General features: G+C 35.8%; 1 protein-coding gene across 1 annotated transcript; it reads left to right on the top strand.

Annotated features, from left to right (window-relative positions):
* The first annotated feature begins 1,800 nt into the window (after nt 1-1,800).
* LOC125843832 (histone-lysine N-methyltransferase ASHH2-like) lies at nt 1,801-25,137 on the top strand. Its single transcript, XM_049523041.1, has 18 exons — nt 1,801-2,007; nt 3,371-5,176; nt 5,287-5,494; nt 6,860-7,026; nt 7,143-7,222; nt 8,757-8,888; nt 8,999-9,115; nt 11,827-11,919; nt 12,209-12,286; nt 13,226-13,282; nt 15,286-16,159; nt 16,241-16,296; nt 16,794-16,873; nt 16,984-17,066; nt 17,153-17,232; nt 18,421-18,500; nt 22,766-22,811; nt 23,783-25,137. Exons 2-18 carry the CDS (start codon nt 3,499-3,501, stop codon nt 24,854-24,856), a joined length of 4,983 nt encoding a protein of 1,660 aa, XP_049378998.1. The 5' UTR covers nt 1,801-2,007; nt 3,371-3,498; the 3' UTR covers nt 24,857-25,137.
* The last annotated feature ends 422 nt before the right edge of the window (nt 25,138-25,559 follow it).

The following is a 25,559-nucleotide window of genomic DNA, read 5'->3' as shown; positions in this document are numbered from 1 at the left end:
GAAGAATTTAGGAAGAAAAAATTAATTAAATTTAAAATAGGGTCTAAGCAAAGTGGGATTAAATAGGGATAAGCTAAGCAAAACAAAATTAAATTCAAAGAGGATAGATAGTCAAAAGAGAACTTTAGCAGGGAATAACTTCGTTTTCATTATGTCATAAATTTTAAAGTTAAAATTTAAATTATTAAAGTTATGATTTTTGAAATTTAAAATTGTATTTCAATATGCATCTTACTTAATTATTGTTTTTTAAATAATTTTTTTTGAGTAATAAATCTCAAAAATCCAAAAAGTAATTTAATTAAGTTTTTGAAAACTTAAATATTTAAAAATTTAATTTTTAATCAATTTTATGACCATATAAATATATTTATATACATATACATTTTTTTAAAATTTAGTATATAATTTTTATACTAATTATATGTTACTTTAATCTGTCCCGCCTCATTATCATTTCATTTTAAAGATTATAAATCAAACAATGATTTGGGTCAAAGCTGAGAGTACATTCCATTATTAAACTCAGAAAAGAAAACAAGCAGGGTGTGTTTGGTACGTAGGAAAATATTTTAAAATTTTTCTTTATGTTTGAATTGATTAAAAGATGTTAATTTTTTTTTAAAGAAAATGACTTATCTAATGAAATTAAAGAAAACAAGTTATATAAATTTCATTTTAAATTTATTGTCATTTCTCACCTACCCAATCCCCATCCTTTGATCATTCCACCCCTGCTACTCTCCAACTCCACTCTTTGTTTCATTTCGCTTTCATATTATTTTGCTAAATAACATATAAATAGTTTTAATTTTTTAATTTCTAATAAAATGTTAAAAATAAATAAAAATCTACTTTTTAATGAAAAATATTTTCATTATACCAAACACACCTTTAAATCAAAACCTTTTCTGGCTACCGGTCAAAACTAAAACAAAAAAAGGAAAAAAAACAAAAAAGTGGTGAAGATATTACTATCCCTAAATATGCCATGTGTCATTGAATCACCCATATGCTAAAAGAAGTACAAACAGAAAAATCATTGTACTAAAAAAAGTCCATTCGTCACTTTTATACATTTTTTCTTTCATCTGTACCCGATATTCATATAATAGGTCTAAATACGAATTTACATATTTTTTTCATCTGTATTCAATATCCACATTATAATATATCTATATACGAATTTGCATGTACGTTCATTGACCATCATCGTTAACAATAGCACTTTCAATATGTAGTTTTTATCTTTAAAGAATTTAAACTTCAAAATCTGTAATTAAAAATAAAAAAAACTTTAAATAATTATTATCTCGATACATTAATTACTTTAATTTTACAAAAAGTCAAAGTCAAGAGTAACTTATTACTATAATTTAATTTCACATTTACTATTCCAGAAATATATCAATAATATTGATTACTCTTTATTGGAGAAAAACATAATTTTATCAAATATTATGATCAAAATTATTGCGTTCAATGCATTTCAAATTTCAAATAAATAAAAATCAAAAGGAGTAATATGTTAAAGTTTTACTAGTTATTTTAATCCGTGCATGAATGTATTACTAATTCATCTTTGTCTTTTGATATTTTTCAAAATATTCTAGACTATAAAAGTATATTAGAGTATAATTTTATAGGAGTAGTAATTTTTAATTATCTGAATTTTATATTAAAAAACATAAAACTAATAAGGTTGACTTGGTGTTTCAGAAAATAATTACTCAGTATTTAGAGCCTAATATTAATAATAGTCGGATAAAATAAAATAAAATAAAAAAAGGTGAAGAAAAGCTGAAATGAGTTCCGCCGGAGCCCTTTCTCTCTTTCGCCAACTCTTAAAAACCGTTTGCTGACCCAAAGTGATTCCTCTTTCTCTCTCTAGAAAACGCCACAATAAATATCCATTCTCTCTCTCTAAAAACCTAGAGAGATACTTGTATGTTTATTTGCTGAATTGGCCTTCTTACTGTTCCTCAAGAGCTTCTTCAATTTCATCAGGTATGATCTTTATTGTTGATTCTTCCTTTTTCTGTATTTTTTTTTTTGATTTTGTGGCAGTTAGGTATATGTATGTATCTGCATTGGCGTTGGCGCTTTGATTTTAGGGATTTTGATGTTAGCTGCTTAGGGTTTGCTTTTATTGCTGTATCTACTCTTTCGCTTTCGGGATTTTCTGGGGAAAGAACGGGGCTGTGTTACTTTTCAGTTTTCCCTGTACATACGCGTTGTTATCTGTGCCGGCATTAAGCTTCCGTTTACTAAAACTAAGCATTTTTTTTGTTTTTCCGGCGTTCGGTTATCAAGCACAATGTAGTAAGTGATCATCTCAACTTTAATGGGCTTGGTGATCACCCTCTAGTCCGTAGAGGCAGTGAGTAACTCTGCTGCCACGGGTTATGCAGATTGGAGAACACCTAGCTTATTGACTCTGCTAGGTCTTAGTCCCAGCTAGCCACAAAAAATAAGTGTAGGACAAAAATTTTATTAAAATTTGAAGTTGTATATATGTGCTTGTGCAAGATGTTTCAACAGTATTTTTAGGTCGGGTGGGTGTTGGAAAGTGTTGGGCGCATTATTTTAATTAATATTTAGCAGATCTGTAAGTATTGGGTTATGCACTGTTTAATTGCTGAAGCTTCCTTTAGCATGTGTATGCACCGGGTTCTCTGTTAATTCAAAATATTTCATTAATGTTCCACCCAGATAGTGATACGTTACCAAAGTACGCTGTTACATCAGACTCCACGAGATTTAATCATTATATGATACAGGAAGCATACTTTCTGGACCAAAAGAATAAGTGGAGAAACGAAAGCAATTAACTTTTCACTAGGGAGTTTTTGTATCCTAAAAGATTCTCTTTTTTCTTTCTCCTAATCAGTCGAAAACTAAAAGATGAGCAATCTTCCACAACTCTTCTCTTTCTACATCCAACTGCTTGTCATCGAACTAATCTCATGGAGTAGACTAGAACCATAACTCTATTGCAAACATGCAATGTAGTAGTAGGTGATTGACTTGCCCTCAAGGGTGAGGCCTAGTGGTGGAATGGAATGATCACCTACTACCATTTAAGAAAGAAAACAGAATAGCTCACTCTTCCTTCTCATACTTGGTAACTTGATTATATCCTTGACATCATAGCTATGTTTTGTGACATCTTTATTGTTTATAGCACACCCCCCCCCCCCCCCCCCCCCCCCCCCCNCCCCCCCCCCCCCCCCCCCCTCCCCCTAATTTGGTGGGAATTCCTCTCTATTTACAATTCCCATCATTTCTATGTGTATGATTACTTCAAGACTTGTTTGATGAAGATTATGAATGCTTTTCTAATTAATATAACTATCATTTGCTCTTACAGATCACTTCAGTGAATTTCTGATGCAAGCATATCTTTGCATGGCAGTTAGTTCTTGACTTGTACTGGTATAAGGAGGAATTATCATTGGGGCCTATGCTTTCTTTGAACATTGCTGTAAAACTGTTGTTATGCTTTCCCAGATATCAACAGCAGACAATGTCTGCGATTTTGGGCAGAGTACATATGCCATGGATCCCAATTGCACAACTGAAAACTTATCTGTCTCTTTGCAATCACCTCAACTCTTTGAGATAAGATCTGCTGATGCGGTCACACTTGATGTTTCAGGGACTGATGTTCTGGAGAATGTTTCTGACTCAATTAGCATAACTGAGTTGTCACAAAAGGAGGATGATAAAGGCAAAGATACTGTAGAAACTGATAATGCTTCTGAAAGTGAATGCCCTGACAATGCATGCATTGCTCCTCGGAGAAGGAGTGGGCGCAACAGCAAGTTAAGCCAGAGTTTGGCTACAGTACCAGCAAGAAATGGCAGGAGAATAGCCATTAAAAAAACATCCATAGATCTTAGTTCTTTGCAGATTACAAGAAAAAGGAGAAGCTATTTCAGTAAACAAGCTCGTACTTCGGTCTGGGGTTTGTTAGAAAATACGGTGCAATATTTAGAACGTAATGTCAGGCTTGAGATAGCTTCGGGGAAGCAGAAAAATTTAAGAATAGCAAAAAAAGGTGGTAGCGGAAATAAGAAACATGGTAAGAAGCAGATCGATCGAAAGTCACGGAAATCAAAGGGTAAAAGCTCCATTCCAACTGGCCCGATTTCCTTGAAGGTGAAATTTGGTTCACATTGTCTGATGGATGTTATTCCTCTTATTGATAATGATACCAACAAAAACTGTAATGCTAGAGAAGAATTGAAAGAAATGCCCAAAATTGCCAGCAAAGTTGATGATAGGTTTGGAGAGGAGGTGCTAAGTGTGCAGTTCCATGGTTGCAATGGAAATTTGGATAATGACTATGTTTCTTTATCAGAAGGATGCCAACCTGAAAAAAGCGCAGTTCAAGATCTAGCTGCTAAGACTTTAGTTTGTCATGTTGAGTCACCTTCCCAGGATGGAAGATCGATCAATAACAGGTTCTCAGATCCTGGAACTTCACCTGATTCAGAAGTCATCAACCTAATTCCTGATACTCCAATTGATGTTCCAGAAGAGTTTCATGATTTGACTTTGTCTAAGCCATGTGCTGTTCCTGTGGATGCTCCAATTTTGAGGATGCATGAGAAGAGCTGTAAAAAAGGAAGGAAAAAAGAGAGGCTCCCAAAGATCTCCAATTCTGGGGTGAAAGATTTGCCTAGTCCAGAAAGTATGAGCAATGCAGAAGTATTTGGGAATCTCATGCACGGAGAAAAACAAAGGGATGGTTTGTCTTGTTCCGATACTTCTGTTTTAACTACAGCTGGAAATGGGACGGGCAACATGTTCAGCACTGTGATATTTTCAGGAGAACTACTTCGTTGTTCAGGAGTGTCAAGCTTGGGAATCTCGTGTGCTTTCTCAAATCCTGAAAGTGATCCAGAGGGAAATCATTGTTCCAGTGTTGGCACTGAGTCTCCAGAGTCAGGGTTGTCAGAGAAATTGGTATCCTCTCCTGATGAGCAAAATGTGTCTAAAGAAGGGAGATCGAAGGAATCAGGAAAGTGCAGGCCAGAAGTCCCAAATTTGTCAAAAGGAAGAGGTAGTAAAAAGAAGGGGAACAAAGAAAAGGAAGACATCATGCATGACGTGAAGCACAAAAGTGACCCTGTTGAGTGTTTAGGTGAAGTGAGACAGCACTCAGGAACAGGTATTGTCAGATGATTCGGTAATAATAAAATTGAGCTTTTAAAGTTCAATTTATGTAAGCTAACCTTGGTACATTGTAGTATTCAGTGACTATATTAACTAATGTTGTAGAGAATGGAATAGCATCTGAGCTTGGACAAGTTGTCTTTGAAAAGAGAAGTTTAGATGGAGGCATTTCAAACATGGATATTCTGCAGAGTGAGATAGGTGAGCGTCTCTTGCCACCAAGAAATGCTTGGGTGCAGTGTGATGATTGCCTCAAATGGAGGCGTATACCTTCCTTGCTTGCTGATCAAATTGAAGAAACAAACTGCAGATGGTATGTGATATATGCTCACCTAATCTCCAGATCACAGATGTGCCAATAGTATACTCTTCTGTTTCCAGTTAGTTTTTTCTTGGTGGACTATGGCTAGACCACACTTCCCAATTATGTGTCATGTGTGCGCTCACTCGCATGTGTTTGTTATGTGTCTATGCATGCGTTATATTTCCCTGCTGTAATTCAAAAACTAGTAAGATCCATTCCCTAGCTTCTGTGGGTCACCATAAAAGTTAGCCTTCCTTTGTGTGATTAGATGCTATGATTCTATATGTTCTAGACCTATGCATGCTTAGATTGAAAAAGTCAATTAGATTTTTATTGGTATAGGCACTATATCTCCTATATGTTAGTCTTTGTATTTTCTGTAAATTTGTGGGGTTTACTTAGAGGTCGCTTCTCGCTTAAAGCTGTAGGAGCCTTGTTGTATATCTGCTCTTTTCATTGTAAAAGCACTGTTACAGTGATACTTCTTTATTTCCATTTTTTTGGAGAATGGTAACTTTTCAACTGTATATCCACAGGTATACTACATCAGAATTGTAATCCCCCTCCAAAAGTATTACAACTTACCACTAGAGTTTCTGTTTGTACTCTTCTTTAAACAAATAATCTAAAACATCAAAATATCTTCTGTTTGTGCTAGCACTTCCTATTTACACCAAAAATAATAAAGAGCTAAACAATTAACACCATTTTATTCTTACACAAGTTGTAAGGATTCAATCCATTAACGTAAACAATTACACCATTTTATTCTTGATGAAGGGGCATTGCACTTACTCACTTGTTTAAGCTACTGCCGAGAGAATTTGCCTCACATGTAAAGTTTAGTTGTAGAGAATATAGATCATTGTAACTGGTGACATGCTATATTACTGAAAACAAAATCCTGAGGTGGCATGCTTATCAAACTGTTTTTGGCCAAATAGGCAACTTATTGTGTCTCTCTTACTTTCCTTTCTTTTGTTCTTTTACTTATTCTTTTTGATAAGCTAATGTTATTTTATTAATATTGGAAAATTTTCCCTTTCTTGTTTATTGACTTATAAAAACTTATCATTTGAGTGCATCCAAAATTCTTCTGCATTGCTGGCTGTTTGCTTTCGGAACACTGAGGTGATGGTTTCATATTGCTTCTGCAGAATTAAGTGGATCTGTTAAAACTAAGCATCAGATGACCATTAGCTCCTTTAGTCGTAATAAGCAATTTGTCAGAAGGGGTGGGGTGGGGAGGTTGATAATCTTGATTTAATAATTGAGTTTTCACTAATGGATGGAAGCACTTGTGATTGCCAAAGCATGATATGTTTTGTTTGGTTTCAAGAGTTAATGGCTTGTAGTCTCCTACCGATTTTGAAGGACTTGTAAGGACAATCTGGATAGAGCTTTTGCTGATTGCTCATTTCCTCAAGAGAAGTCAAACTCAGAAATCAATGCTGAGCTGGAAATATCAGATGGCTCTGGTGAGGAAGATGTTTCTCGTGCACACTTGAGTTCGAATGGATCAGGACAGAAGAATCTACTTGGTATCTACTATCTAGCAATTGTACTTATGAAATGGCACTGGTATTGTCTTTGGGCACATAATCTCAGAGTAAACTTGCACTAGTCTGATTATTTTCCTTCTTTATGTTTGTTGCAGTGGCTCATCAATCATCTTGGAATCGGATCAAGTCAAATTTGTTTCTGCATCGCCACCGCAAAAATCAACCTATTGATGAGGTAGATGCCTGATCAAGTCTGCATTATTGCCTCAAATACACTGTGGCATTCATTTGAAGAATAAAATATAGAGGAACATAAAGGCGTTATAATTTCAGTGTTTTTAGACAAAGTTTGTCTCTGAATTTAAAAATCATGAGAAAAAGAAAAACTCTAAAAGTTTTATTACCTAAGTGTCTTGGTTTATCGGAAATTAACGTGTGAGTTGTGACTTATTCTTAGCAGAAGACTATTGCCTTAAAAGAAGGAATTTCATCAGAAAGGGCTGATTTACAAATAAAATCACATTTTTGGTGTTGTAGGTGACCATTTCGCAAATTTGAATCATCTTACTTCCTGGATGATAATTTATTATTTGATTTTGCGATAAGAAAGTGATGTTTCAGTGATTATGGTACTGCAATTTAGTTATGGATATTACTGTTGTTAACTTTCTGGACTTAATTTTTTTTCTTTTGGGAGGGATTTAGGCTTGATTTTACCTATTTCTTGAGATGTGATCTGGTAGTTAAATGTACCTACGCGTATTACATAACTAGGCCAAACTCATGGGTTTCTGTTATTTAAGTCCTGAGTTTTTTTTCCAAATGAAACTTCCGAAAATGCATAAATTCTGTTATTTCTGGCCTCTAATTGATGCATCTTTTCCCTGTTCCTTTGCTTTTCCTTGGCCGTGACTTTGTGTGGGCACTGGTGTATTATTGGCTACAATGAGACATTCAGGTACATCTGTTTAAAGAAATGCCGTATATGAGTAACTCTTGGTCCTCTAAACAACTAATTGGTGTGTATACTATGAGTCTTTCTTGTTGTAAATCTTGGTAATTTGTTGTCCGCTATGGTTACGATGTTCTGAGCTGATATTTTCAACCCGGCTATGATACTATGTGGAGATATGGTTTATGTGAAGTAGATTTCTGCGGTAAAATGAAAGGAAATGATTGTTTGAGAAGGAAGTATCATGCAGTTCTTCTGGGGTTCATTAAAATGATGTCTTTTAGAAGGGGTTCTTGTCCATTATCATGATACCAGGTCTACATCTTCTCTTCTAATAGTTAGAGCAGTGGATAACTTCTAAAGTAAAGAAATGAACTTACATTAACTAAAGCATTTTGAGATGGGTGAGGAAAATATAGTTTCAACACTCAATTGATAGAAGTTGGGTTTTGAGAAGATTCTTCAGCAACCTCTAGAGAAGCAATCCATTTGTAGAACTAAATATCAAGTGATGTACAATGTTTACAAGACTGACATGATTAGGTTTTTTTTGATCTTGTTTTGCATGAAATTAACTTATATGACACACCCCATGCCCTTGGCTGGCTCTATGTTTGGGCTAACATCTCCTAAGGAACATACACCTTCCATTGTCCCTACTTATTTCTTTGTGAACTGCTGCTTATTTGAGTATCTGCATGATCATCTTGAACCTACCTTTTTACAAAAAGTATTTGCATGTTCATCTCCAATCAACTTATGATTTCTGATGTGCTTTCAGTAATTTCTATTTCATTCTGTTGTCCTTCCCTATCAGATCATGGTCTGCCTTTGCAAGCCACCTTCAGATGGTCGAATGGGCTGTGGAGACGGATGCCTGAACCGTATTCTCAATATAGAGTGTGCTAAAGGGACTTGTCCTTGTGGAGAATTCTGTTCAAATCAACAGGTTCTTTAACTTGCAAAGGGTTACTCTTTTTTTTTTTTTTTTTTTTTTTTTTTTTTTGTATATTGCTTTATCCTGCAAGTTGTATCATCTCTATCATATACTGCTTGCAGTTTCAGAAACGCAACTATGCTAAATTGAAGTGCTTTAAATATGGAAAGAAGGGTTATGGCCTACAGCTTCTCGACAATGTATCTGAAGGGCAATTTCTTATTGAATATGTTGGAGAGGTGAGATATCTTCTCTACAGAATTTTGGAGACAGTTATGGGAATTACTGGAAGTGGACACAGTAGTGCAATATTTGGAATCATATGTAGTTTTTTCCTATGTTAGCCTAAAAAATACCAAAACTTTTTTATGTTTATCCTAACCCCCTCCCCTGGGTGGGTACCCCTTCCCAAGAAAAGAGATTGTGAAAGTTAAGAGATGACCATGCTATTAGTAGCTAAATTGTTTTTTTTTTGGAAAATCACCAATTTGCGGTGGTAAACCCATCAGCATCTTTTCATGGAAAACAAATCAACACCCTTATTTCTTTTGCAGAAAACAGAACCCCTTTGCCTCCTTTTACACGAATTAATTTCCTTTAACTTAGTTCAGAACTCTAGTCTTGGACTTTCTAGTATCATAAATCACCCCAAATTTCAATTCTTTTGTGTTCAAGTATGGCCTTGGAACTTCCTTTTTTTTCCTTTAGAGTTCTCTTTATCACAATGTGCTTGCTAATGTCTGTTGATTGTCATATTAGGCTCCTGGATCTTGCTTTATCTAATCGCGATGATATCCCCTCAGTTCCCCTCCTTAAGGAGCTACCTTTCATCATTTAAAGCTAAATTGCTTTCTCCTTTTTTTTTTTGGGAAAAGGTAACTTGTATTATAAACAAAGGAATACTCAGGACGTATTACACTAATACTTACAATCAGAAATACAAAAGTGTTGTTGTTTTCCTATGAACTCATAAAGTATTCTAAGATACTTGGGATATCCTCATCTTCATGAGGATATTCATGTTTACACCAAAAATAGAAAAGAGCTAAACAATTCAGCTTCATCTTCTCCATAGAGCAGCTCTTGTTCTCTGAACATCTCTGATTCCTTTCCAGCCAAATAGTCCACCAAATGCAGGCTGGGACAATCTTCCATCTCTCCCTGTGCCCTGGCTGATTTCCATCCTGATTCCAACATGCCAAAGCTTCCTTCATGTTTCCTGGCATAGACCAACTTATGCCCCTTATATTGATGAAAATCTCCCAAGCTTTCTCTTTTTTGTGTCAATAATAGCTGTGAAGGAATATCTGGGCCCAAAGATGTATTGACACAGCTTTCTCTTTTTTTGTGTCAATACATCTTTGGGCCCAGACATATTCCTTCACAGCTGTTATGATTAATGTCATGATAGTTCTTTAAAAAGGGATACTTACCCATATGTACCTTCGGCTAACCTTAATTGCGGCACTAGCTGAAATATACAAAACCTATACACTGATTATGTATAATGCATATTTTTACTTAAATTTACAAAATCTATGCATATGCGGGATATTTTATAAACTAGATCACCTAATGGCATTGGACTGTAATTATTCCATTCTTTAATCCTACTCCTGTGCTGCTCCTGAATTGTTTTAGCTTTTTGAGAGCTAAGAATCATCTTCCGATTTCCCCAATCTTTTTGCACACCCTTCCCTATAGTCGTCTTTGCATTATTTTTTCATTTTGCTGTCTTTCCAGTTATAAGGGCACCCTTAAGTGATGCTGCCTTCATCCCTTCATATATTATGGCTTTTTATGAATTCCGTTTTTGAACCTTATCAAACTCTTGTACACTATTTTGTTTGGAAAGAGAGAGGAAAACGTAACCAAGGGGCTTACCTACTCAAATTATTAATCTGTTTACTTTATAATTTTTAGCTTTATCTTATTTGATTCAAGTTATTCAAACAGTGTTGCATATTCTAACCGGAGAGTTCTCTGATTTTCCCAGCATTGAACTCCAATAATATATGATTCAAGTAGTGTTTTAGAGGTTGAGTCTTCAACTGTTTCTGGCTATTTTCCTATCTGTCTAACTCACCCATGATCTATCTTAAGGCTGGTTGGGACATATTTCACATCTTGTTTAGGCCATCTGTCTACAATTCATAAAGTTCCTCATAGCTTCTTCTTCTGGATTCCACAATCCATATTTGGATTTGATGTTTTTCTCTCACTAATAGTGCAAATGACTGAAGATCTTCTTGCCAATGGGCATCTCTATCGGTGGCCGGCAGACCTCTGATTCTTTGGCCTTCCTGCTTTTGTATACAATTAATTTACATCAATCCCAAATACTTATTTTTCATTTTGGCAGTTGCTACTTCTCTGTTCTCCTCATCAATCCTGGTGGTAGGTTAGCTCATTCAGAAATTTATTTTTTTGTGATATGGTAAGTCTCACTTCCTAAGCGCCCCACCCAGGAGATTCCCACTTCTCTCCTTGGTACTTGAACTTCCAACATCATGGTCAGAGGTGAAGGGCCATTTCCAAGATATGTCATTCAGAAATCATCTAAATCATTAATTCCTCCCAAATCTCTGCCACGACCTTTATTGGTACTCTGGTACTTCTAGGTTGTCTATTCTTTCCCTGAAGGAGTATCTCCTTCCATTGTTCGTTTTCTTATAAATTCCGTCTCTCTTCTCCTATTTTCATCAGCGCCAGGGCTTGCTCCAACTATGAATTCTTTTCAATTCCTTGGGTGTAAGTTTGATCCAAATTCACATCATCTTACCATTAATGTCATTGATGCTTGCTTTATTTTCATCAAAAGATTGTCTAGAATTTCTTATTTGATTTCTAGAGCTGTCCTCTTCATATGTATGATATGTATCTATGCATGATTTGCTTTGTGTTGCTGAAATATTATCGACTTATAGCTTTAAATTTTACAAATTCCTAGGTGCTGGATATGCATGTTTATGAGGCTCGGCAAAAGGAGTATGCGTTGAAGTGTCATAAGCATTTTTATTTCATGACACTTAACGGCAGCGAGGTATAACAGTTCACCTTGATATCTCTAATTAACAGATATTAATGTTGTTAAGTGTTTAATATAGCTTGATTTGTAATGTAAAGGATATAGATATTTTGGTATATGTATCTATTGATGGATTTATAGTGTGAAGGAAATAAACTTTGGTATGTATATCTATTTTGAACCGTTTTCATTCTACGGTCAATATGTCCAAATTTGTAATGACTTGGTGTATATAATAGACTCAGTAATTTTCTGTTTTCTTTCACCTTATCGTGTAATGTCCTTTTTATGCCTCTTGTTTCAGGTAATTGATGCATGTGCTAAGGGGAATTTGGGCCGTTTCATCAATCATAGCTGTGACCCTAATTGTCGTACCGAAAAGGTGAATATGCTTGGCAACTGCACTCTGCATTTAATTCTGTAAAAGAAGATGAGAATGAATTGCTTGATTATTCCCTCAAGCATGTTTGGTTTATATAGTGTGTACAAGTAATCCAAAAAAAAGAAAGTAAAGGAAAGTATTCAAGTAATACTAAAAGGAAAGGAAAGTAATTACTGATTATCCTATTCCGATATACACAAGTACAAAGATTTTAAACATTTCCTATATATGCAAGGAATGAGTTCTTGGAATATAAATAGTTTTCTAATTATTAACAGTCCCCCCCAAGGTGGAGCGTACATATTGTTAGCTCCTAATTTGCTGCAAATATAGTCAATTCTGAAGCCACTAAGTAATTTTGTAAGAAGATTTTCTTGCTATTTAGCTTCCGACTTGGTTTGTCTTGTAGTTCAGGGGTGATCTTGAATGGTTCTAGAGTCTAGCAAGTTTGTTACTTTCTTAATTTCCCAGTCATTTAGAGATCTCTTAAAATTCAGATTCCATCCTTGTTCCTCCAAAATCTGATTAACCTTTGTTTGTTGTTTTAAGCTGATAGAGTAAAGTTTAGTGAAAAGGTTCTTCAAAGAGCTTTGACCTGTCCAAATATCATCCCGAAAATCAGTTTTTAGGCCATCCCCAATCTTGATGCAGATTCTATTGTTGAAAGCTGGCCAATAATTCCTGATTGTTTTCCATAAACTGGTACCATTGGTGGATCTGACTACTTTTATTGTCCATTGGCTTGACATACCACATTTATGGGTGATGAACTTTCTCCAGATTATGTGGTTTTCTAAGTTGAATCTCCATAGCCATTTTTGTGTGCATGTTTCAATAGACAATTACGGAAGCATGTTTCAATTGTTTACATGGAAGTATTGAGTGCATGTTTCAATAGTATTAATGTTTTGACTCAACTTCCTTTCATTTGCTGAACAGTGGATTGTGAATGGAGAGGTCTGCATAGGACTCTTTGCTATTAGGGACATAAAGAAGGTAACGTCTGTTTTTCTATTTAGTCCAACTTACTTGGTTTTGACCATTCACAGGATCCTAAATGACCTGCATATAGCAAAAAGAAAATGTGTCCTCTATTAGCCCTTACTCTGTTCTAGTTTTATGTTTTTCCAACAAGTATACAAGTAGTTCAGAGCTCTTTAACATCTAATAAACTGCAAACATCAGCATAACGGATTGAAAAAAATTGTAATGGGTGTTTTTGTTGCAATAATCAAGCCCTGAATTTATGATAAGTACTGTCACGCCCCAAATTCAGGGTCACGTGACCGGCACTCGATTACCCCTGCCGAACAAGACAACCTTTCATAATTGTGAAGAATTCAGTAAATACATATGGATCAGGATGTTCCCATTCCGTCACATAACTTGCAAAAGGACTCTGGGCAGTCCACACCATCATTCAACGTTTATAAGAAAAGCTTTAAAACAACTTTCACATAAGACCATGACATCAACATGAGAATAGAAGTCTTTAATTTCGGGGATGTCAACGTATATATAAAGTACCCAAAAGAACTAGTCCAGTCATGAGCCACTAGAGTAGTCAAAGAAATCCATCAATCTCATTGGACATATTCAGTGCAAAAGAATGAGAATGTACATCTGGACACTAGCCTCTTGCATATCCAACCAAGAGCTCCCCTGCTAAGAACCATTCTCGTATATGGTGCCTAGCACTTTCAACCCAATTATTCTAACCTTCAGCTTTTGATCTTGGCTCCGTGATGTCGTAAGATCCCCCGAGATCTGAAATATACTCTCTTGTAACATCTAAAAAGAGAAGCCCAGAGTGATAAAATGAAGGGATAATGGAGGAGAAAGGAGAGGAAGAGAAGAAAGAAGATAGTATTCCGGTGGAAGAAGTCCACCGGAGGGATGTAATCGTAAGTCCAGAAGTCTGGTTGTACTTCTACACTCCTATTCTTTTATCTTAACATCACTACTACATTGATTGACATGATTACTCTAACTCTTAAGAAATAGCTCTCAGCTATGTTGAATCAGAATACAATAGTCATGAACGCTGAACTCTTGGATAGTATGTTCAGTGTTGCAAACGCGAAATATACCACTTCTATATTAGAGTTAAACACCCTGACTTCTCTTTCATGCTGATCTTGGAGGCAATACTTACCTTCGAAGGGTTTCTCCTTTACAGGAGAGCAAGTGATCTGGCCAGTAAGGACACAATTGTCATTTTCTGCTTTCAGCCTGCTTCTTTGAACTTCTGTTGTTTCCGGTAGGGGGAGTGTAGGGGACAAAGCTGTCAAATTTGGTGTTGAGAAATTTTTGATTGGACTCATGCAGGAAACAAAGGTATCCTGTTATGTGGAAAACTACTTGACAAACTTTATAAATTAAACCTAGTGTCTTCTTTCTAGACGAGGGGTATTTGTTAACAACATAATCAACTGTGAGAGAAATATTTATTGTATTGCGTTTTGGTTTCCTTCTCCTGTTTTTTTTTTTTTTTTGGGGGGGCGGAGCTGTTGTAGAAGAACAAGCTTGAGGGAATGAAGGTGTCTTCATCAGTAGAGGAATTTAAGACATGGTTATCCCACAGATTATCTGGACTTCTTTGCTTCTTCAGTTGTTTCCTATGTAGGCATGTTAGAATATGAATAGGTTTATACAATCCTATTAGAATAGGAATAAGTTTATACAATCCTATAAGAATAGGAATAGGTTTATACAATCCTATTAGAATAGGAATAGGAATAGAAATAGAAATAAGAATACTAAATAGTATCCTACTTGGTAAAGGATTGTATTCTAGGGTCTATAAATAGGGTCTCAATGTAATAATGTAAAAACAACAATTCAATAATATTCTTTTCCTATATTTCTCACAGTTACTATAGTCTATACCTGTTTGAATCCTCTCTTGGAGTAATTTCCGTCTTAATACTAGCTATACGTGCTTTTGGTTTGTTTCTATTATGTTTCCAACTGGTATATGCTTTGAATTCTTTTATCAGGGTGAAGAGGTGACATTTGACTACAATTTTGTCCGAATCTTTGGGGCTGCAGTAAAAAAGTGTGTCTGTGGTTCACCTAATTGTCGGGGTTATATAGGTGGTGACCCGCTGGATGCGGAAGTGATTGTTCAGGAGGATTCGGATGATGAGTATCCTGAGCCTGTGTTGCTGCCCAAGTATGCCAAAATGGATCATAAAGAATACAACATTACATGTGCTACAAGTACTATTAATTGTGCTAAAATTAATATCCAACGGAAACGACCTAAAAAGAAAAACACACTGGATGGATTAATTGCTGAAAATCAGGAGACTTCCTGTCAAACAGATATCAACAGTTTTGTGGGTCAAGAAAAAGTTAATTTGGGCAACTCTATTGCTGTTGTTAGCTTGAATGTTAGAGAGGAAAGCGAGAACTTCCCTGATGTATCTCCTGCATCAGCTTTAAAGGCAGAAACATGTGCAGCACTTAAAGCCTCAGAGTGTCTGTCTCATTCTTCTACTGAACCTGTTGAGATATCCTTGTCATTGAAAGATATATGTGAAACCGTATCTGGAGTGAGAAAAGGGTTCACGGTAGCTGGAAAAGTTGCGAAGTACTCTATCTCTTCCGCACAGGCATTGGAGATAACTTCTCCTGATGCAGTGGTTAGCAAGTCTTTGAAGAAGTCAAAATCCAGCAATGGGAAACAGACACACGAATCATGTCTGTTTGTGAAAACTTCGCGTGAATCTTCTTTAGTGAAGAAGGGGAAACAGAGGAATTACGCTGTGAATTCCAGATCATCGCCTGATGTGGACAGTAAATTGCAAGTTCCACAACCTAGATTGAAGAAACCTCCAGATGGCTCCTTACATGGTCATTTTGAAGCAGGTATATCATCGTTATATTTTGTTTTGGAATCTGCAGGTTGTGGAGTATTGTTACATTATCTTTTCTTACTTGAATTTGCAGTTGAAGAGAAACTTAATGAGTTGTTGGATCATGATGGTGGAATAAGCAAACGCAAGGTGAGTTGTTAAAAGCTATATGATGTAATCTGTACTTACTTTTTCTTGCTGAGTGATTCGTGATTAATCATTGTGGTGTGTTGTGTGAATGCTCCTTTCTTCTTCTTCTGCTGCACTTTGGTGCAGACTCTTTGGTGTAATTCATCGAGGGGGAATAGGCCAAAAAGTTGTTGAAAGGGAGGGGTGGAAGGTGCTCATATAGTGGGTGGTGATGAGGGATCATCATTCATCATTGTTGGCCACTTAGTGTTGTCTCGACTTAGTAGCCTCTCCATTTAGATTTTCATGGTCCTATTTTGATCTTCTCAGGCATTTCCAGTTTCTTAACTCAGCCTTTACTTAGTAACCTCTTCATCTAGATTTTCATGGTCCTACTATAATATTCTGAAAGCATTCCTGTTTTTGAACTTCTGCCATATGTGTAAATGCATGCATGCCTAATCCACAGTAATCTACATTTTTCTTTCTATTATTACATTTCTCTTTTCTTGGAGCAGGATGCGTCCAGGTGCTACCTGAAGCTCCTCCTTTTAACTGCTGCTTCAGGGGATGACTGTAATGGTGAAGCTATCCAGAGGTAACACATGGCAAGCCTTTTTAACTCTTTGTTGTACTAAGAGTTGCATTCTTAGCTGGTGCTACTTCTTATTTACATAATTGTTAATTTATGCATTTATTTGTTTGCAGCAACCGGGACCTTTCTATGATCCTTGATGCAATCTTGAAAACTAAGTCACGCACAGTTTTGATGGATATTATAAACAAAAATGGTAATAAATTGGTGCTTGCTATGCATTGGCCTTTTCTATTTTCAAATATACTGATTGTTGAATCTATTTTTGTTTTTGCTTGTTAGGTTTACAGATGTTACACAACATAATGAAGCGATACAGGAGGGAGTTCAATAAGATTCCAATTCTTAGAAAGTTGCTGAAGGTAATGTAGTATTCTGTAGCCCTATACTTCTGCTCTGCTGATTGAGTAGTTAGCTTGGAAGTATGAGAATTTTAAAGGCTATACGGGTATATGAGCTTTAGCACCAGCTCATGGTCTGAATGTGCTTGAGCTAGAAGTTATGTTACTGATAAATTATTTATTTCCGGCGCAGCTTCTTAAGATGTGACTCTTAGCACATGTGCAGATAAACATAAATCAAATAGCTAGCAGCTTATGGAGGATCTCAACTATCTAACATAGCAATGCAATGATCACTGTAGTTCAGTCTGCTAACTAAAAAAAATAAATATTAAAGAAAGGCATTTAGTCACTGAACAGGTAGGATAATATAAATATAATTTACAAATAAACATGAAATACCAGATAAATATACTCTCTGTGTTTTGTCCATTCTAACATCAGAAACAATATATTTAAATCATTGAATAGTTAGACAGATAAAAACAATGTGAAGTGGTTACCATCACTAAGTAAGAAGAGCATAAACCCAATGTCACATATCTAATTCAATTACTCCCTCCGTCCCAATTTAAGTGTTTTAGTTTGATTGGGCACAAAGTTTAAGAAATAAAGGGAGACTTTGAATCTTGTGATCTTAAATTAAAGATGTGTGTAGTCCCTTTAAATCTTGTGGTCTCAAAACTTTCCATGTATAATGTTGGAATTGGAGAACTTACTAAATATAGAAAGAGGCACTCTTGCTGGGACAGACTAAATTGGGAAGACACTTAAATTGAGATGGAGGGAGTAGTAATCTTCTCTTCCTCCTTTCTGGCTTTGGAGATTCAATATTTTCACCAAGTCTCATTAGAATTAAAGAGGTAACAGTTTTTCCTTTCAAGATCTCTTCTTTAACTAACACAAGCATATTAACAAAAGCAGCAATATGGGTGGTGGCCTGAATGCGTAAGAAGATTGTCTTTCTTGTCATTAAGATGTTGTAGCATAAAACTTGAGTGAGAAATACGTCAATATGTAATTGGGCAATGTTTTAGTGGCTTCTTAGGTCACCTCCTTTTTGTTTGTACCCATTTGTCTTACATGAGGTCTTCTCTTGGCTAAACCTTTTCCACAGAGGGTTCTCTTGATATGCGTAGCAGATCTGTTATTTGTCATTGCTATCATACCGAGCTTTGGGTTTCACAATATGTCAACTCACTTTAACAGGTCTTAGAGCATCTAGCTGTAAGAGACATCCTTTCTCCTGAGCACATTAACGGAGGCACATCTAGAGCTGGAGTTCAGAGGTTAGCAGATGTTACTAATATAGAATATTTCTAACTTCTGTTCTGATTGTTTGTGTGGATTTCATGCCTGCATATGATATTTGGGTAGAGTTTCCTTTTTTTTTTTCCTGCAGTGATAATGATCTAAAAAGTAACTCAAATGTCAAACCCAAATATGAATTACGGTGTAACCATAAAATGCGAGGGCTAAACTAGAAACTACAGAAGTGCAACTGTTTACATTAAGGAAAAATGGTAGCAGAAACAAAGGTTTCACAACTACAATATTTATATGCCACTATATTGGAAGTTCCAAATTGTTGGAGTTGAATCTTGATTTTGTTTAAATTTCTAAAGCTGGGAAAAGTTACTGGAATATCATCTCGTCTCCATATATGAGGAGTATGTTATATGATGAGTATGTTACATATGTTTTATTCGCGATGAACTTTTATGATGTTCATGACTACTAGTCCTCTGTCCCATTTTATGTGACACATTCCTTTTTATTATGTTTGAACAAGGATGACACCTTTCTATATATAGCAACAATTTAGCTATAAATTTGCTAGTTTTACCTCGATGGCATGATTTTCTAGCCACATAAATGTCTATAGCATGCTTTATACCTGACAAAATTCCAAAAGTCTTTCTTTCTTTCTATAACTCTTAGGAACATCAAACATCTCATAAAGTGGGATGGATGGAGTACTTTGTGACATTTAGAAGACTCTGTAGGAAGGTTCAGAGAGCCTTCACAGTTTATTGTGTCTTTCTATCCTTAATGGTATTTGGATATGGTATATCTTTGAAGATCTTCTGTTGTCCTTTTTCTTGCGTGTCTTCTGGAGACTTCTGCTGTATCACTTGGTGCAGTGTCTTTCGTTAATAATATTATTCTCCTATTTTCTGATAAAAGATTAACATTTATAATCCCCTTGATCTTCCATACCCTAGGAAAATAAATTATATAAAAAGAATTCCGGTCTAAGAAATTTTTTATCAAGTTTAACATGTGAAAATAAAGGAGTATTGGGACAACTTATGTTGATCTATTATTGTGGAAGAGGCTTTTGTATTCTCTCTTCTCCACTATATCCATTTGTGTGCATCTTTTTTCCTCCACAACTCATTTTGATTCTCCTGCATGCATGCCTAGTTCATTACTTTGCCCTTGAATAATAATGCATGCATCTTCTTCTTGAAGTTCCTTTTTTTTTAAAATCAGTTAACATATCTATTGTAAACAAGGAACTACACCAAAAGTGTACTAAAGTAGTAATTACAGTATTACAGTAGTAGTAAAAAGAGCAAATCCTACCACATAGATCCCTCATAAACTGTCTAAAACATTAATTATGTCCGCTGCCTCTTGAGGGTACTCATGGATACACCAAAAATAAAAAAAGCACTAAACAATTCATTTCAGCTTCTGGAAAGAGATGCTCTTGTCTTCAAAACACCTTTGGACTGCTTAGCTCTTTTCTATTTTTGGTGTAAACAAGATATATTAACTAGGACAGAAGACATCTTTGATGTGCTAGATTGTTTATAGGCAGCAGTTTAGACTAAGACTATTTTATTCTGTAAGTTGTAACACTTTTGAAGGGGAACTACACTTTTGTTGTAGTATACCTGTGGATATATAGACAAAAGTTGCCAGTTTCAAAAAAAAAAAAAAACACCTTTGGTTCCTCTCCCTCCAAATTGTCCACCAAATTAGTATATGTTGATATTAAACATGCCAATTCTTCTTGAAGTTCTAGAGAACTAAGCTGTTTGTTTCTTTAGAACTGCAGGCAATAACGTGCCTATTAATACTGACGAGTTTGGTTATTTCATATATTTTATGCGTCGCATGCCATATCTTCACCTTCATTTGCTTATCATCTGTTCAATTCCCTTTCTTGTCTGTTTGTAGTCCTGAACTATACCATACAAGTACCTCCTCTTTGGCAGCTTAGCTTTTAAATGAGTGGGTATACACAATCATGACACCAAAATAGCTGAGATCCTCAATTCGGTTTCATTGCCATCCAAAAAACAAATATTTTTACATTTTGTAAGATTTTCTACTTTTTGGAGTACATTTGGTATACGGGCTAGTTAGTGCTCTTGTTAAGTGATATTCTTCATCTAAAAAACACTTTCACATATTTTGCCCTAGAGTTGTCCCCACACTTTAGGGGTGTGCTTTAGACCTAAAATAAATAAATATATAAGACTACAAAAGTGTTCGCTCTTTAAATGTTTAAGCTTTTAGATATGACATTCACATAGTTAAATATTATTAAGAGAATTTGAACATCCAACCCAAAACCTAAATGTTATGTGTGTATTAGTCCATGGCTTGCTACCTATTTCAATGTCGTTATACTGGTGATACATAATGTGTCTCCAACATGCCTCAGCACTTGTAACTTGATTTTTAGACTCGTCAAATGTGATTTGATCTTAGGGTTAACACGGGAACTTCAGCATGAGGTTACAAGTGTGAGAACAAGCCTACCAAATGTTAGCTTTGGTACCAAGTTAGAAGAATATGAGAATTCAACCTAAAATTACAAAACAGTTGATGGAGTGGCTCTCCATATTAATCCTCTTAAAATGCTGTTATATTACCGATGTGGGACATTATACAAATAAAAAATAAATAAAAGAGGAAATGTTGATGAACCTACAACCGTAACTAGTACTACACCTTATTCCATTCTCTTTGGGATTCTCTATGAATTTTCGCTATCCACATCGTTGCTTTGGACCAATTTAATTCCTACATTCAATTACTTTAGATCTTGATGTTCTTTACAGCTTTTACGGACACACATTTCTAAATGGACTAGAAAGATTCTTAGCAAATACTGAACCTAATGTAAATGTATCATCATAACTGAACCTGAATCTCAACTAGTTGGTATGTGCTTATGTAATTTTTTTACCTTTTTTATGTTCTTTACATTAAGATTGCATGGATTCCCATATCTCAAAAGAAGATTGCGTTGATTCCGAGATATTGCTGGTCTTTTAGCAATATTTTTCCATGTGATTTTTTAGGCCTATCTTTCCCCTTGTAATACTCCCACTCACCATTCACATTTGAAGTCGGGTGTATTAGGTCTATGTAGGACTAGAATCATGATGAGATCATCTTAGTCAACCTTCTCTAATTTAATCATATAAGTGCCTTGATTGCATCTTCTGTTGTTTGCGATCATTTTTTTTAAATCTTTTTTCACCTTATGAAACCACATATTCACCTACATTCACACATATCTGCAGCATGCATCTTGTGGATATGTTGGGTCTTAGAGACCTAACACTCCCTCCTATATAACATCGTTTTCCTTTAAGTTGTTCTATAAAACCTGCCGTTTTCTTTGCTGAATATCCCCTCCGATTGCGTATGTTCTTGTGGCTCTCCTCCATTTTTCCCTCTAATTTGACCTGTTGGATTTTCATCTCTCATTCAATTTTCATTCTTATTGTGTTGGACAAACTTTCAATGAATAATTTGTTTTATTTGCACGCTTCTTAAAATATTTTATTTCTGAAGTGCTCCCTATTTTAGCCTTTGGTTGACATCCTCGTTAATTTTGACACTAACACCATATTGTCTATGAATAGCATACACAAATTAATTTTGACACTAACACAATGTTGTCTATGAATAGCATACACCATGTGATCTTGTCTTGTATACTGTTTGTTAGTTCCATAATTAGATAAATAGCAAATTCTAACGACAGTTGTTGGATCTCGTCCTGCAGATTCCTAGTGTAATCCCACAGTTGTGGGATTTCTCTATATTTCCTACCATCTTTTCCACACTTGTCTGTCAACCTAACGACCCCATTTTTTAATTGTTCAATGCTAGACCATAACAAACTTTATAATTTCTGACATTGTAATTTCACTATATAATGCTGATACTTGACATTCTAACACTTTCCTCCACTATATCCATTTTTGTGTCTACCTTTCCTGCATGCATGCTTAGTTCATTATCTTGCCCTTGTACAATATACTACACGCATGGTTGCTAACACTGATGACAGCTGTGCCACATGCTTTCTGACCATTATGGCAATAACATCTCTCCAAATGCTGACTACTCTAGATTTGTGTCTTCCATCTTCCATCTTCCATCTTCCATCTTATGTGGTGCCTATCAAATATTCCCACATTTGCTTGTTATAATTCTCTAAAATTCACTTTTGTCTATGCCTTTTAAAGTGATATCCAGATTTGAAATTACTTCTGAAAGAGTTGTTTTTGCCTCTTTGCAGCCTTAGGAGCTCAATTTTGGGATTGACAGAGCACGAAGACAAACAGGTACTGCTTTCTGATTACTAAGCAGGTCTTTTGTTTCCATCAAGTAGTTCTAGAACCACGTTCTTTTCCTTTTAATTTTTCCAGCAAAATATCTGCATTGAATTGATACTTGGATATAGTTGAGAACTGAGATTTCGTACTGGTATGAAATTGAACTTCTTCTTAGTTATCTTGCGGTTCTGTTTGTGCTTGTTGCTTGAGGTTTTTGTGCATGTATGAGGAAGACTGCTCTCTTTTAGTCTCAAGTCTCAACTAATTCATAACCATACTTCGCTAGAGATCTAATATATCAAAAATGAAGTGAAACGTAAAGGAAAAGTAGAACAAATGTCCCCACTTGCAAGTAACTGTTAGACAAGGCCTAAACAAGTACCAAAAGAATTGTTACAGAATACAGATGCAAAATTCTGGTGAAGCATTCATAAGCTTGGGCTCACCTTTGTTGCTACGAGGGAAGTTGATCGATCTCTGATGTCTTAGACTGGGACAAGATTATTTCCTGTTATCTTTGACCTTGTTCCTTTGCATTAATGATTAAGGCTACTGATTTTCCAATCTCAAATCATCTATATTTAAAGATGATGGTAAGTAAGAGACTAGCATCTCAATTATCCTTGCAAGATAGGAAGGAAAGATGGAGCTTTGGTTAAATGAAGACGGAACATCCTGAAAAGATCATAGTTTGTTAAGGGATGTCCTATTTATGCTGATATTAGCTATTGGGCTAGGAAGGTTGTGTGCACGATATTCTGTTACTGCCTGATCTTGACTTTCTGTGTATGCTACTGTCTCCCTTAATTTTACAAAGCAGATTGTTCTCATGCTTGTTATGTTTTTGCTGTTGATCTATGTTTTGAGTTATACCCATAGTGTGATTGTAGGGATATTTTTTCAGTCAGTTACTTTGTTTCAAAATTTTCTTTATTCAGATTGATTAGGTGACAAATTATATGTGATTTACTGTATGTCAGGTTCATCAAATTGCAAGGAACTTTAGAGATAGGATTCTCAGACCTCTCAGGAAAAGAATTTGTATTGATAGAGATGATTGCCGTATCAACACACATTCTGGTTCACAGTACAATAGGTGTTTAGCATCACAAAATCAATGGTGCGATTTGGGTTGTAAACCTTCGGAAGGAGCTGAGTATACCTGCCATTCAACAGTTGCATCTGTTCAAGCAGATGGTGGTGTGCTTGATGGCTCTTCTGCTTCATGTTCTGATATTGGGGAAGCGTGTATGGCAAAGAAACGTAAGTGTAAAAGTCGATGGGATCAAGAGGCTGAAGCAAAGTCAGATCCAAGAAATGAGAGTGATGTAGCTGAGGACCAGAAGCAGGTCCTAGATGATGATGTTCCTCCTGGTTATGAATTTCCTCCTGGATTTTCAGTCCCCATTAAGGCTTGTACGGTTTTATCTGATGATTCTTCAACAGCTATTTACAGTACCGAAGAACGTAATTGCGGAGAACATCCACAGCCAGTTGTTATGGGGCACTTGCAGCAGCGGTTCGTTTCAAGGTTGCCCGTCTCTTATGGAGTTCCATTTTCCGAGGTACAGCAATTTGGCTCTCATCAAAAGGGAAGATTTGATGCTTGGACTGTTGCTCCAGGAATACCTTTCCATCCCTTTCCTCCTTTACCTCCATATCCCTGTGATAGAAGAGGTTTTGTGCCTACTGCTAGTGAGCTGCCTCAAAATGGTGGAGAAGATTGGGGTACTTGTTCACCTAGTCACTTAGCTCAAAATCCTCCAAGCGTATCTGGAGCAGACCAGCCTCAGGATGGCAATGGAAACCAACCTGGTTGTGAAAGAGCCAGTGAGTCTCATAACTTGGGAAGGAAAAACTTTAGGAAGCAAAAGTTTAATAATTCCAAGTTAGTACCTCCCTGGCTTCGGATAAGAAGTGGCTGGGAATACACAGAAAATAGCATGTGCATTGCAGGAGCAAGCAGGGAAAATGAGTTTAGGAGTACACATCATAACCTTGGAATGCAGAATTTGGATCATGCTCTACGACCTAATACTTTCCACAGGTATTAGATTTATCTTATATAGGCAAGTTCTCAGCAGTAGTCCTTTCGCACTTGCAATCCTCTGTCGCCCACAGAAAATGAAAAGCACCTTTTTAGTTTTGTAAATTTGATTCTTTTACAATTTTTAGGTTTAGGACCAAAGTTACTCTAATTTATTTGATGTCATACATTGATAGTGACCTTTCAATGCCTCAAAAGAGGCAAACGACTCAATTCTTTCGGTCATTAATTGAACATTAAAAAACTTGTCTGATAAAAAAATATAATATCTTGCTGGCCTCTGGATGGTGTCAATCGGGTGAAAGTGCGAATTCCTCGTCCACTTGCTTATGACTTGGTTGTTACTTATGCATTGACATAAATTAATTCTTCCACGGGCATTTGGGTTATGTCAATCTGCATATAGCAGACGTGTTCTGCTAAAGTTGAAGCAAACTCCCCACATTACAGACGAAGCATGAAGTTTTCACTTTTCAGAATTGTTATAACTGAGTCTTTGCTTCACCAGAGCCCAATAATGTGCTAAATTAGTTGAAGCAAACTCCCCACATTACAGATGAAGCATGAAGTTTTCACTTTTCAGAATTGTTATAACTAAGTCTTTGCTTCACCAGTGCCCAATAATGTGCTAAATTAGTTGGTACTCATTAAGATGATCCTTACTCTATCTTAGAAGTTGCGCAACATTCTTCATCAGTATGATTTGCGAT

The sequence above is a fragment of the Solanum stenotomum genome, chromosome 11 (assembly GCF_019186545.1).
Source record: "Solanum stenotomum isolate F172 chromosome 11, ASM1918654v1, whole genome shotgun sequence".
NCBI lineage: Eukaryota > Viridiplantae > Streptophyta > Magnoliopsida > Solanales > Solanaceae > Solanum > Solanum stenotomum.
The sequence above is the reverse complement of the archived record's forward strand: the minus strand, read 5'-3'. Positions and strand labels throughout refer to the sequence as shown.

Coding starts and splice junctions, on each gene's coding strand:
- LOC125843832 (XM_049523041.1), top strand. CDS start 3,499: ATGCTTTCCCAGATATCAACAGCAGACAATGTCTGCGATTTTGGGCAG. Junction 5,495..6,859: donor GAAGAAACAAACTGCAGATG/GTATGTGATATA, acceptor CCGATTTTGAAG/GACTTGTAAGGACAATCTGG. Junction 7,027..7,142: donor AGGACAGAAGAATCTACTTG/GTATCTACTATC, acceptor TGTTTGTTGCAG/TGGCTCATCAATCATCTTGG.